We start from the raw sequence: 15,346 nt of genomic DNA, 5'->3' as shown, positions 1-15,346 counted from the left end.
TAGTATAAGTGTTTCTTATTTGTCTATTCTCTAGGAGAGTTTCGCTAAGTTTTCTTTATTTTTTTCTTCACTGTTTGGTAGAATTTAACACTAAAGCGATCTGGCTCTAAAATATTGTTTGTAAAAAAAAAATTAATTATTTAATTTCTTTAACAGATGTAGGGCAATTCAGTTTTTCTGTTTCTTCCCGATCTTGTTTTGGCAAATCAAATTAGACATAATGTGACTTCTCCTTGGCAGAAATTTTTGCTTACAGTGATCACTACTTATATGTAACATCAAATAATTTGTTCTAATAACATATGTGTGATATAATCTTTTTATTCACTCACATTTCACATTTTTGGCACTTTTTATAAATTCTAAATCTCTTTTAAGTTACTCACTCTTGAAGAGTAAAAATTAACAATCACTGAAAGTTGTCCTCAGCAGCATGAATCTTTCATCACTCTTGGCTGCTGTAAACTACATTCAGTTGAATTTGCTTTAAGTATGTTCAAATGATTAATAAATACATATTATAGCTTATTAAAATAGACTCCTTCAAATCATGAAATCAGGTGGGAAACTCACGATACAAGTCATAAATCAGGATTTAATAAATGTAGCAAAATTAAAGGTTGCCTAAACTGAATACAACATTTTTCAAACAAAGAAACTGAGGCTCAGAGAAGCTAAGTGACTTCCCTAACATTATACAGCCAGTAAATCGAGAGCTGGCATTGACTACCCAGGTCTCCAGGTTCTTGCTCTGGTCATATTTCCATTCAAACTGCACATTCCATTTGGCATTAAGAACACCACCACCAAAAGAATGATTGAACACATTGAAATTTGGCCTATACTTTTTGAAGAGTCCCACTTATATAAAGAAAGATAAAACAGGAGCCATATCACAGTAAAAAACATTTTTAGGCTTTTGTGTCTTTTTTAATCACTGAATTTTGAACGACTATCTTCTCACCTACGTCGTGTTTCAGACCCCATTTCTCAACTGTCAAAAGACAGCAGGACTTTCTGCCACTCCACTTCAACTGGCCTCCTACCCCCACCACGCACGGTGCAAACGCAACTAAAATCATATCATATTTTCCAAAGTCAAACTAGAATGATGCTTTGATTATATTTCAACTACACTCCAAGTTCTTGGTGGTCAGGGATGATGATATATATGTCATCATTAAATATATATATATATATTTGTATCATCTGGTACAACATGAAAAACATTCAGTGAACACGTAAGTGGCTGAAAGACTGACATAGCACTTTGGATAATCCAGTGGTTATGAACATGGGTTAAGGAGATATCATGCCTAGGTTCAAATATCAGCTCTGTTTTGTATTACCTGTGTCAGGTAAGTAGCTTAGTTTTTCCAGGTCTCAGTTTCCTCAGGTGTAAAACAAGGTTTATAATAGCACCCCCACAGAGTTGTTTGGAAAATTAAATGAGATAATCTTTTTAAATAATGCCTACCCATAGTAAGTGTTCACAAAAGACCAATATTAGGTGTGATAATATTATATCATGACTGTTACTGATTACTCCTATCCTGCCATTCACCATAACTCCTCCTGGCCCTGCCTTAAGTGATTTGGAAAATGCTCCAAATCTGAGGGTTCAGTGAACCTCTTCATTTTTTTTGAGAAATGTGTCTGCTACATAAATAGTAAGTCATTCAAATCCCATTAACTCTAGGTAATTTTATTTAATAATCATATTTTTAAAAGACACATAAATAAGTGGCAAAGCAATTTTGATTAAATCCTGTTTTCTCAATGGCTATCTGGCATACGGCATTCATATGCAAGGCCCAAGAACATTGAATAACAGATAAAATAAATAATGATCATAATGCAAACCACATTCTGATTCTGTCTTCCCTGCAAGTATAACTCCATGTAAGAATTATAAGAGCCAAAAAGTAACATGCTTATTAACTGTGGGTTACTCAGCTTTATACATAGAGCTTAGCAGATCACGTGAATGTTTCCACATTCTCAGTTAAGCTAATGGTTCCTTAGAGCCCAGTTCTTATAACCCCTTAAGAATTTCAAGATTTGCTTGAAAAAATATATCATATTTCCATGACTATGACTGAACACAAATTTGGAAAGCTCTCTGAAAGTAAACCATCCTGGAAGACAGGAAACAGTCACTGTTTTCAAAGAAAGGCAAGACGCTCGCTCCTACACACAGGAAATCAGGCCACCCTTAGGAGCCTGATCTCATCCCCCTCCACACAAACCTGCACGTCCTGTGTGGACGGACTCCACCCTTCACCTCACATGTGGGAACATGGTCGTGGAGAAGAACATGGCCACTTACCATTTAAGATAGAAGGCATTTTATTCAAAACTGCCACATAAAGCATACAGAGCAGTGTATTCCCTCCTTTTTTCACATTTCATTTCATTTAAAAGTATTTAGGGACTTAGAGGGATTCTGGACTTAACAATAGGCAAGCTGTATGCTTCTGGGAAAACCTGTCAAAAGACTCACATCTAAAATGTCGTTTCCTAGATACACAGCGTTTTCTGCAGCAGAGCTCAGTAAAACTTTCATTTAAAAAGTTGCTGCATTTCCTCCTTTTCCTCATGAACAAAAATAACTACTCTAACAGTTTTATTGATTTTTTTTTAAATTCTTGGAAGCAAAGTGTTGTCATAGGGCAAGTCTAAGACTGAGATATAAAAATCCTGATTCGAGTCCCCACTGGATACTTTGACTAGAGGCAGGCGGGACGGGGAGACCCAAGCCTGCCCAACCACTGCAGGACTGATGGCCCATCAGTGGAGCTGAGTGCCGTTTCACTTGTAAGGCAGTAAAGACGGATAGGAGGTCTTTGTTTAAAAATTACATATAAAATCCATTTTGAATGTGTTTACTTCAACAGTCAAACTTGCAGGGGAGTAGGGCACATGTAGTATTTTGACGGAGACTCACTATAACACAGTTCTTACACTCCATGCCAACCGAAGTCCTTTACTGGCACAATCCTCTTTGAATGAAGTCCCAAAGGGTTGAACTCGTATTAAAATGTCTAATATGAGAAGAATTACAGCAAGGTTACAATATAATTAACCTGAGTTATCTTTCAAAACTCTTGCTGATAGATATTCTGCCACTCCAGGCTACGCTCATGCTGTGATTCTTAAAATTAGCAAAGGTTTTCATACTTGTTCAAACTACAAGGATAAAGGAATCTTTGCATAAAAGAATTGGTTAATGTTTTCAATTGCTTTCTAATATTATTCTTAAAACAGTGTTTTGGATTTGTTTGTTTGTTTGTTGTTGTTTTTTAATGGCTGCTCTGTATGGCAAAGCCTTATTTTGTCCTCTTCCCAGAGTCTGCAAAAAGTATGTGATTCTTATTTAAGGATCATGGTAATTCCCTTCACTGCTTGAAAAGGGGGGAAAAAACAGCAAAATCAGGGCTATTATCCTGTGTTTATAACAAGTCTATTACCATAGTAACAACTGTGATGTCACAAACCCAACACCAAGGGCCAAAGTCTGTCTCTGAGTGGGGAAGAGCAGCTTAGCTTTGGAAATTGGATGAAATTAGGGGCAAATGTGCAGCCAAAAGAGGGTCAATGCTTCTGGTAATCACTGAAGCCCAGGGAGTTCCCCTTCTCTGAGGGAAAGCAGGGCAGAAACAAAAAAAGCAGCTTCCCCAGGCACAGAAGTAAGCTATGCCCACACTTCCGTGTGCAGCTGTGCAGAGGGAGAGTGGAAATCCAAGAGCGTGTGGTATCACCGTGTTCCCAATCACGAGTATTCCACTGGGCCCACTGCCTGCCAGACATGGATGGGGTCCAGTGGTGAGCCCGCCTGAGCACTTGAAACACGCTCTAAAACCAGGGCCTGGCCAGACAGAGCCCTCCAGTTCCTCCAAGAAGCAGCAGCTTGCCCCATGATGGCACTCACTGTCAAACCAAATCAGGGTTTGGCCCCTACTGGGTCATCCCACCAGTTCACAGAACCACAGATGCTCAGGATTAGAAAGTCTGAGTCTTCCAAAAGATGTGGGCTTTTAAAAATAGGCTTTTGTGGGAACAAATTGCATCCCCTGTCATTGGGGAATCTGAAGTAGCAGATTAATAAGTATTTTTATTCTGAGACAGTCTAAGGAAGTTTTGTACAAATATGCTGAAAGCCCAGCTTTATATTAAAAAAGAGTATTAGATTAGGAGTCAGAAAATTTTAATACTGCTCTTGGCTTGAGTACTTAGAAAGCACATGACCTTGAGAAAGCTATTGAACCTATTTGAGCTTCAGTTTTTAATTGAATAATATCTAACACACTATTTCCCAGGGTAATTGTAAAGATCAAATTAAATAAAATTGTAAGTATGAATGAGTTTCATAAACTGTAAAGGATTTAATACAAACATAGGTACTATTATTAACATCTTCAAATAGCCTGCTTATAGTACAACAATGATAATTTGAACAGTGATGGTTATTTTCTTTCCAGAAATCCAAAGCATATGTATAATCCTCACCTTCCCTATCCAGAGAGGTGGAAGCCTGCATGATACAGTCAACTCTAAATTATTCAGGGGCTGATTATTGAGTAACCTTTTGCTTCTAGCCATTCCACCACTTATTCGTTCCCCTCAGAAAGGCCATGTTAACCTACATATGGCTACAGAACTGACAGCAAGTGTGCCTCAACTCTATTAACCTGAATAACAACTCTGGTAAAAGTTTTAGTGAAAGAAAGAACTGAAACGATGAACTAGACAGGAGTTTTTAGGTAATTTGTACACTTGACCTATCCACAGATAATGACTCACATAACTGTCTGGGAGACTGTGGTCAAGGTCAGACAGGTGGGGACTAATTCAGACAAGATACTAGTATTTTCTCAATGAACAACAAAGTAGCCTGCCCTGTCTTATGTTTGTGCAATAAGAATTTGAATAGTATTCATTTATTCAACAAATATTGGTGGAGCAAACATTCTATGTGTCAGAGCTCACCACGTACCCTGAAAACTCCACTATTTTCTAGCCCTTGTTGCTAGTCCTATGATATTCCACAGTGGGCCTTGGCAAAGCTCACAACATGACTCTTAAAAACTCTATTCCCCTTCCAGTTATTATGAGACTTTTACCAATCTTACCCTAATGCAAAGGTTAACAAACTGTGGCCTATGGGCCAAACCCTGCACACTGCCTTTTTGTTTTTAATAGTTTTATTAGAACACAGCAATGCCCATTTGTTTATGTATTATCTATGGCTGCTTTCCTGCGACTACCACAGGGTTCAGCAGTGACAAAGACAGTGCACCTCGAAAGCCTAAAATACTATCTGTCTCTATAAAGAAAAAGTTTGCTAATCCCTGAACCAGATAACATGATTAAATCAAAATTCATCTCTCCTCTAAATTTGTGCTTAGGAACTAACAGAGTAAGGGCCATGAAAGCAGAGAATCTTTCTGATCTTTGTCTTGTCATATAGGACCCCAAAGCAGGATCAAATCAGATTTAGAGCAGATACAGAATATTAAACACGTCCTCCCCTACATTTTGCTTTGAACAGATGAGCGCCTTGGAGTTGGGTGGAAGACAGCATAAAACCACTGGTGTTTGGTTACTCTGGCTTCTAATTCCTCAGAGTTCCTATGCCTAAGATTTCCAAGGCTCAATTTTTGGCCTCCATTCCTCTGCATATTTATTTCCTGATCTGATGTGGAATTAGAATTAAATAGGAGCTGTGTGCTTGAATTCCACGTGGCTGGCTCAGCAGGAAACTCCAGGGCAGGTTTTTTGGCATGCCAAACTCATGTTAGCCTCAGCTATGCTAATTTCTAAAGCTGTTTGCTTTCGCTCAAATAAATCTTAGCAGGGAATTTGCATTTGGATGCACACCTTTTTATGCACAAATTATGTGCATGATAATGCTAGGGCTGACTACAAACTGAAAAATAGAAAAAAACTAACTGGCTTTTGTATGGCAGGCACCTTGTTAGTTAGCTTGTTCACATTTTCTCATCTCAGGGACACAGCAAATGCCCTGAAGTGAAACTATGGTCCCTGATTTACAGATGAGGAAACTGAGGAGAAGACAGCTTATGTAACTCCTCCATATTCACAGAGCTGGTAAGTGACAAAGCTTGGACTTCAACCCAAGCAGTCTGCATCTGAAGGTGGTGTTCTCTTCACTTAGTCGCACTGCCTTAGTGATACCTTCATTGTCATCACCACTCACCTAGGTCACTGGACACACACTCAGACCTGAACCTTACATTTTAATATTAGTCCCCCTCTTCTTTTAAGTTGACCTATGCAAACTAGGCCTTTGGCACTTGGGAGGTAAATTTGGGCCTCTCTGTTTCACAAAACAAACAAAGGAGAATGGGGTATAAAAAAGGCAAACTTTATAAGATACACAAGTTATGTTAGTAGTTAGTTGACAGACACAATTACAAGTGACTTTGACAAGTAAATGGATTTTAGTGACATATCTGGGGACGTCAGCAGGAAAGAACACTTACTGCTAAAGTGTACTCGGCCAACAAGAGAATATGCCCACACCACAAGAGAAAATGGCAGTAACACTTAGAATATGGTGCAAATATGTCTACACCATAAGCCCAGGAATTTTCACCTACAAATATCTTCACTGTTATGGGAACATAACCAAGCACCTACCTTCCCTAAAAAAAAACATACAACCATTAGCTTCAGGAAATTACAACACATACTGCTATCAAAACTCAGTATTTATCACTATTCAATTCAATGTTCAAAAAAACAAACTGGTGTAGCAATTACGTTTTCTAGCATAATTCCAACATTTTACAGCAACCCAGATACAACAGTACTGGACTTCTTTCTGTGCACAGAGCATATCTGAAACCTAACTTGCAATATTACATCCTGGTCTGCTCACTGCCATTGAATTGTCTGGAAATATAAAAGAACTGACTATATTTTCATGCGAGTGAAATTCAGATCTCCATTTTTTTAAAGCTCTCAAAGAGCTCTCTAAGAATTAGAAAGAACCCCATGGCACAGGTAGGTAATCTAAGTTGTTTCTTAAGTGGGCTGAGAAGAAGGAACACTGAAGAGCCAGCCTACCGCACACCCTTGACAGAGCTGCCCCTCCCCTGAGAAACCCACAGAGAACACCTGGCCCTCGAGACCCCACCAGCCATGCTCACTGTTTTTCTTGCCAACCAGTAAGTACAGATCTTATTTTTTTAATTATTTCATCCCTTTTTATTTTAAACAGATAATTCCAGAGAAGGAAAATAACTTTGTAGCCAATGCTGAAAGAAGTTTATTGTAGGTTGAAATTTATACCCTAAGCAACAACTTGGGGAATTTGCTTAGTATACAATACTACCTTAAAGAATACATGCACTAACATACTCACCTACAAAGTTTCTAAAACAGTCTTTTCCAAAATTAATTTATGCTTAATGTTCTTTATAAGATAGTTAAAACAACTTTCTGTAAGTTGTTAATGTTGGAAACCCCAGTAATGACTTACCTGCTGGTGGCTTTATGAAAGGAGGCGGAATTAAAGGTACAATAATGGGCACATTGCCATGATCCTTTGACCCTGCAGGTGAGTCACTGAGTCCATTTCCTGTGGCAAGCCCTGAATAGCCTGTGCTTATATTGTATGGTGAAATAACACTGTCCTCGGGTAATTTTGGTTTTGGCAAAGAATTTTCTGTAAAAGAAAAAAATTACATTCAATATGACAAAAGAACTCCTTTTCCTTATGACCACATTTTCTCAAGTAAAATAGCTGTGGAACAACACAAATTTTCCTTGCAAACCTTTAAACACATTCCCAGAACTCTATAGGCCATCCAGGACCTTTTCAGGCTTGTTACTATCAATTTTCAAAGGGCTTCTGTATAATTTGCCCCACTATGATAGCTAACATCCCAACTGTATTGTGATGATGAATTTTAGCATGGTAAAAGCCCATTGAAGATTGAGAGGCAATTAACCTTTTCCATGTACAAAGTGATATATAGCAGGTATTGCTCTCTGTCTACCAGGGGAAAGATTAAAAAGTGCCCCCGCCCCCACCCAGCACTGTAATTAGGTTCCAGTGTATTATAAATTTGGTTCATAATATAATCAAAAGAACCAACATGAAAGAAACAAATGATTAGGAACAAAACTATTGCTGCATGGGGTAGATCCATTAAATTGACCCATTAATATCAAATAAAAATTACCAAAAATTAAACTAAAGAAAACTTACAATGATATGAACTTTATGAATTTTATCTTTGCATGTCAATCATTAAAAAAAAAGTTCAACCATAGAAAATAACTTTTTCACTCTAGCTGCATCTCCTGGCATTCCTATTCCCCAGAGGCAAAGATTACTACCTAGACCAAGTATTTTATGAGCTATTAATTTACAGAATGTAAACTCACAATTTGTATTTTTCATTCACAATGAAATTGATACTATGCTGTTAACATGATATGTACAATTTCATAGCAAGCTTAACATAAAATTTGTCACGTACGTTCAATTCCACATGCCTGCAGGACAGCTCATTTACATTTCGAGGCTTGGTATACAAGAAGGAAAAGTGCTATCTTAGAGACTGGAAACAAAATGCATGAATAGATAGTTTATGCCAATAGACTTTGAATGCAATGCGTAAATACTGATCAAATTACCAGTAATGGCACACAATTAGTGTTATCCACATTTTATTGAACTTCCCCAAATGGGTTGCTTCTTCATACTCCTCTTCTTTTCTTGGGCAAATATGCATTCCAAATTTAGGTCCACAAGTTCAGTATCCATGCGAATACCCAGCAATAGTTCCATGCTTCGCTCATGAGATATCTGGCACTGTTACTACCAGTAGAATCAGTGTTGATTCAACTCTGTGAAGCCTCTAATTTCCACTCTTTAGCAAGGCTTTAAGTAACTTTTTATAGAATAATACAGGAAAGTATGATCCAATCATACTTTCTTACTCCTCTACTTACGCCATCCACAGATGTGAAGGGTGAAAACTTCAAACACAAAACAGAATAGGACTTTCATTTAGAATTCCCACCAAAAAAAAAAAATGGGGGAATTACCAAATTAACCATGACACTCTCTTGCAGCCTAAAAATCTAAACCTAGCATTTCACTTAACAGAAAGCACAAGCCCCCAACAATTCATACAGCAAAAGGCTCAGGAAACTAGGAGAAGTTAGCAAACACTGCCCCTTTCCATGAATTTGTGGGTAGGACTACAGCACTTCAGGTCCTTAGCCCTTGTCTAGCTAGTTCTCCCATTGCTGGAAGGAGATCAAGCTGTGTCTATTTTTGTTTTATGTTGTGCTCTTACATTCTGTGGAGTTCTGCTTGTGGGAAAGCACTATTGGAGAAGTACATGCAAATCAACCATTGGCATAATCAACAAAATGAGTCCCAAAGCAACTCAATTCTGGCAGGTTGAGATAGTTAATCCTTCTTGGCATGAACAAAGGGACCTTAAATGTCATTACCTTTGAGAACAGAAATGTGCTGCCGGCTCTCTCCATCTGTAGGGTAGCTCCTGAATTCAATATCTTCGCCATCTTTCAATTCAACCTTATCATAGCCATACCAACCAAGGAGTTCATTCATGGTGTTTTCTGCAAAGTTCTGAAAGAGAAACATAGGCTACTTACTTATATAATCAATAACTATTCGAAAAAATACATAAATCAAATTGTTTGCACTACCCTTTTACTGCCAGACTCTGACTCACCTCCCCTAGAGTCCTGTTCATTTCTCAAATCATGTTCAAAAGCTGTAATGCATTTACATCTCAGGATGACCCATCCAATTATGACAGGCCTTCAGACATTTGCAATTTAAAGACAATAAGGAAAAAGGTGTTTGTCAGTTTTGCTTGTGAACAGAAAGTCAATTTCTGCATATTCTTCTGCAAAGTCTATCCCACACTAATACAGAAATATTGAAAGGTAAAGCACAAAAACAGCTAAGAAAAAAATTTTGAAAATGAAAACAAATGAATTTTTCTGGGTCAGGTTGATGTAAATTAGAATTGCTTTCTGATTTAGATGATTTTTTAACGTGACTCTTATCTCAGAAAAGCAAAATCTCAGTTATTTGTCAACCACTACCACATAGAAAGCTAAACAGCCTACAAGCATCTCCCTTTTTGTTTTCCCCTTTTGCAAGAGTATTCTTTAAAAACCAGTGTATAATTTGCTTTATAAATTTTGTTAGTGACAGATTGAAATCAACTCCATGAAATCAACACACTGTGATTGTCTTCTGAGACATAATATAAAAGAACTAAACAACTTTAAGGTTACTAGTCATCCCAGATTTTGGATAATGTATGAAAACACTTTCTAAACTATAAATCTGTATCTAAATGTAAGGTGTTGTTGTTGTTATTATAAGTATCAAACTGTGAAAATAATGGATATACTTGGACAGATTTAAAGCCTTAATATCAGGTGGCTATGTATTATGAACTTATCAACTGCTACATCTGGAAGCAAGATGTACAACTGTGTTTGTTAAAGATCTTAGTGTTTGCATGTGCCTTAAAGCATCTCTATCTGAAAAAAAGAGAGAGAAAAGTGGTGGTTACCAGGGAAATAGAGAGATATTGGTTAATGGGTACTAATTTCCAGTTACAAGATTAAAAAGTTTGGGGATCTAATATACAGCATGGCAATTATAGCTAATAATACTGTATCACATATTTGAATATTGCTCAGAAAGTTGATCTTACATGTTCTGACCACAAAAAAAAAAAAGGTAACTATGTGACAGAATGGAAAAAGTAGCTAATGCTATGGTGGTAATAATTTTATAATATATAAATGTATCAAATCAATCCTGTATACACTTTAAAGTTATAGAGTTATGTGTCAATTATAGCTCCATAAAGCTGGAAAAATTTTAAATAAAAAGAAAGAACCTATACTATAGAGTAAGAGCTTAATAAATGTCTGTTGAATGATTTTTAAAAACATCTCTATTAGCAAGGCAGCCTGAGCCCACTAGACTGAGCTGGAAAAACTATATATTTTAACTTTCTCTGTGGCTCAAAGAATCTTTTCTCATTCTCCTTAGAAGCTGTCATTTCTGAATTACACTGGGATGTATCATTTATATACCTGAAACAAAGCACCCCAGTTAAACCAGAGGGCTCACAGCCTCAACATGTGAGTTCCATGTTCTCTTAAATTTCATGACTTCAGTGGGGATTGCATTATTTTTTTAAAAAAGATACTACTCTACTGACTCCACACAAAAAAACAAACCTGGCATTTCAAACCACCCACAGGATGCTAGATTTTTGGCTTTAGTGCCCACTTAAGCTTAGAGCTCCAGCTGGGTCTCTCTGTGCTAGTATAGTACACAGGCAATTTTTAAAAATCTAGCCACATTGATTCAGTGTGACTACCCGCAAGGCCAACAGTCATCCATAGCAAGCTCTAGTGAGGCATTTATTCTCTCTGATGGTTGGTCATGTCCACATTAAATAGACATTCTTTCCATGAATGCACAAAGATGATATGATCAATATGTATAATAAGCTCAGCGACTTCCAGAATACCACAGAGGAGGACTCAGCTAAATGCTGCCCTACTCAATCAAAAGAGATCCCTTTGATGAGGCATTGGTCTCCCCTAACACCCAATTTCTTTCACTGAGCTCAGTGCCTGGGCTGGAAAATGACAGTCCCTAAACACACAAATCAAGGTCCTCCATCAGTGGTCTGGCAGCAGAAATCTTCAAGGATAAGGATTGCACCTTGCATCAAACAAACAAACAAAAACCAATGTCACACCCTGGCTGGTGTAGCTCAGTGGATTGAGCTTAGGCTGCGAACCAAAGCATTGCAGGTTCGATTCCCAGTCAGGGCACATGCCTGGGTTGCAGGCCACGGCCCCCAGCAACCACACATTGATGTTTCTCTCTCTTTCTACCCTCCCTTCCCTCTCTAAAAATAAATAAATAAAATCTTTAAAAAAAAAACCAACAATGTCAAAAGTGTTAAAAGCCAAATTCAAGCCGCCCTGTTGTTCTGTGTGCTGTTTGCCCCAACCTCTAAGAGAGCTGTACCAAGACAGAAAATCTTGTGCATAGTAACTCCTGGCCACCATATCCAATTTTCTAAGTCGTTTCTATCTGGGCACCTCTCTCTCCAGTTCCGTCTAACCCCTGAAGTGACACAAAAGCTACAGATGCATAATTCATGGAGCAACCTCCCAGCCAATATGTACATTCATTGGTTTTAGTCTAGCTCAAATCCATGCAGTCTTTCAGAACCAATCCCAGGGACGGCATCCAGAAGTTTCACACACCTGGATAAAAACTGAAACATCAACTGGATTATTAACACCAAATTCATATTATTTAGGCATCTTAACTGCCTCACTGACTTTACGGTTTGTGCTGAAAACTTAAGATGCTTCACAGAACAATCAATATGAACTTGATCTATTCTATGATTTTCGAGTTACTATAAATGTCGTGAATATAAACTGTAAAACATTCCCTTTCTTGTCATTGACAATAGAATAACTCCTTAATATTTTAATACATGACTGCAAAAGTAGAAAACAAAGGTTTATAAAACCTCAAGCTCTAAATCTCAAAGCTTTCATGAAGGGAGGAAGAAGACTAAAAAAAGAGAAAACAAACACCAAAGTTTCTTACAGTGTAAGTACAAGAAATAGAGTATTATCTCTGACTTACATGCTGCTGTATTAAAAAAGCAAAGAACCCTGGTCAATAAAGAGCTTACATTTTTAAATTTCTAGGTAGAATTTGATGCCATATATCATATGGACTCACTATGGTGCTAAACCAAAGGAAATGAAATATATTTTTGCAGTCATCATCCAAGAAACAACATATTCTAAGTCCTTCTGGTAGACAATTCCAACAGTTATTTTTTCAACATTTTTTGTACTATTATCCTTTGAAAAAACTTCTATTAAAAGAGTTATTCTTTTCCTGCATAAGCTTATGTCAGTTACGTTTTTTTAAAAAGGTGAAGAAATAACGGTGACAAGAGTTGACACACAGAGAGAGACGGACGTAAGGATGTTCAATAATAAGACCAGATACTGTACTAGGAGAGGCTACAAAATCTGCTTCCCCCCAAATCTGCACCCACCATTTGTCCTGGAGACTCAGACTGGGAAACTGCCGTGCAGCCTGGGAAACTCCTTCCAAGCTCTGAGATTTTGTGAAACCAAAGAATTTCTACTTATATGAGAAATAAAATACCTTTTGCAAAGAAATATCATAATTATAGTGATCACACATCATAAATTTTACTAAACAGCCTCTATTTCAAATATTTTATCATTGCTCCCATAAACTTTCAAAATGTGCCAGAAACTTCAATATTCTGGCATCTGAATCACATTTTGCAGACTGCCTCTCGCCCTTGGAAGTGGCACAAAAATCCTCTCTCATACCATGTGGTCCAATTTGGGTTTGGAAAATAGGTCACTATAATTACAATGATAATGTCTAACGCTCTTATAGCACTTTATAGTGTTTCCACATCCTTTAACTCTCCTGTTCCTTTCCATAACCCCATGAATTAGGTTATTTGATTTCCACAATAAACTTTTGGTGAACCTATGTAACATCCTCATTTTACAACAGAAATAAAAGCATCCAGAAGGTAAATGACAGGTATGAAAGAACACCCAGTAAAGTCAAAATGAAAATACATGTCTTAGACCAGGCCTCTTTCTGTTTTAAATTCTGTTAGGTCCAATGTGTCAGCAATTCCAAAAAAGCTTCCTCCTTGAACCAGTCAGAGTTGCAAAGAAACCATACATACCATAGGATGTATCACATGTCAGTATCACATGTGAAGAGCTTCCTAGCAAGGGCATGATCACCTGTGTTAAAACTTGGCTTTCTTTCAGATTTGATCAGTGGGCCCTACTCTCCTTAATTATTTGTATTGTTGAAATGGGGGTGCTCAAATTTACAATTAAAATTTAACCTTCTCATTTGACCATTTTTTGACATCACGTCTAACTCGAATTGCTTTGCACACCAGTACTTCACGCCCAGACCTCTTCCTGCCCTTCCTAATCTGCCTCTTCCACCTCCAGGGCTCCTAAGGAAAGAAGTCAATCCTAACACTTAGTCTGAAACTATCATCTCTTCCTGCAGTTAAAAATAAGTCTCAGAAAGATGGTGGAAAGGCAGGAAATTTTACTCTTTTCCCCACTCCTCTGAGTCCTTTCTGGACTGGCAAAGTTTATTTCCATCGGAAGGGAGTTCCCAGGACGTCCACCAGACACTGCCCTTATGAACTGGGAGCGCCATACAAAGCTCTACGTTCAATGTCATGGTTGCTGGTTAAACATTTTACTAATAGAGCATTGGCTTCAAGGGGCTTCGAAATGACGATTATCACAAATTCTCAAAATACGTGTGAAACACAAGTGTTCCAAAGTATTCAAAAAGGGTTAATGATTTTATTTTGAAAGCAACAAACAGATTTTAAAATATAGGTAGGTATCACTGATTTCTCTCGTCCCAGGCCTGGCATAACTGAAGGCCAATGTGTTTTCAACTTGTATCCCACCCAAGAGAACAGAAAGCTTTCAGTAATAAATGACAATAAAACAAATTACAAAAAGAGAAAGCTTTCAGCCCTGGCTGGTGTAGCTCAGTGGATTGAGCATGGGCTGCAAACCAAAGCATCGCAGGTTCGATTCCCAGTCAGGGTACATGCCTGGGTTGTAGGCCACGGCTTCCAGCAACCCCACATTGATGTTTCTCTCAAAGAGCTCCCATGATTTATTAAAATGAAGAAGGCATGTCCTCCTTCTCCCCATGAACATTATTTCTATTTTCACTCTCAAACACACTGTTACCTTACTTGAGGGTAGAAACTTTTTATTTCATTTTATGCCTTACCTAGCACAGTGCCTAGAAGTTATAATTCACTCAAGAAATGTGCCAATCCATTTGAATGCATCCACAAATATCAAAAACACATAAATACAATGATCTAACAACATTTTTAAAAAGTGATTCTAAAAATAAATATTTGCACATTAAAAACTTGTAATATCCAGTATTAATGATCACTCGCCTAGTATTGGGAATTTAAGTTGATACAATGTTTAGAAAAGGTAATTTGATTCTATGCACTAAAAGCCTTAAAAATGTACATACCCCTTGATTCAGCAATATTATTTCTAGACATTATAAAAGCTAGTCTAAGGAAATAGTGCAAAAATATACAATGTTTAAGAACATTTATCTCAGTGTTATTTTTCTTAGAAACATACTATAATGCCAAACAATAAAAATCTGGTTAAATAAATTACAGCTTAGTCA

The 15,346-nt window shown here is 37.4% G+C and overlaps 1 protein-coding gene across 4 annotated transcripts in view; it reads right to left on the bottom strand.

Moving 5' to 3' along the window:
* Positions 1–15,346, bottom strand: part of LOC114495672 (sine oculis binding protein homolog) — a 168,429-nt gene that overhangs the window by 145,311 nt on the left and 7,772 nt on the right. For all 4 annotated transcript variants that reach the window (XM_028511044.2, XM_028511043.2, XM_028511045.2 and 1 more), the window contains exons 2-3: positions 9,499–9,637; positions 7,508–7,693 (exon numbers count right to left, since the gene is read on the bottom strand). In XM_028511044.2, coding sequence (XP_028366845.1) covers positions 7,508–7,693; positions 9,499–9,637 — 325 coding nt within the window. The remainder of the gene's footprint in view (positions 1–7,507; positions 7,694–9,498; positions 9,638–15,346) is intronic.

Source organism: Phyllostomus discolor, chromosome 4 (genome assembly GCF_004126475.2).
Source record: "Phyllostomus discolor isolate MPI-MPIP mPhyDis1 chromosome 4, mPhyDis1.pri.v3, whole genome shotgun sequence".
Classification (NCBI taxonomy): domain Eukaryota; kingdom Metazoa; phylum Chordata; class Mammalia; order Chiroptera; family Phyllostomidae; genus Phyllostomus; species Phyllostomus discolor.
Note: the sequence above shows the minus strand (reverse complement) of the source record. Positions and strands in the feature narration are given on the sequence as shown.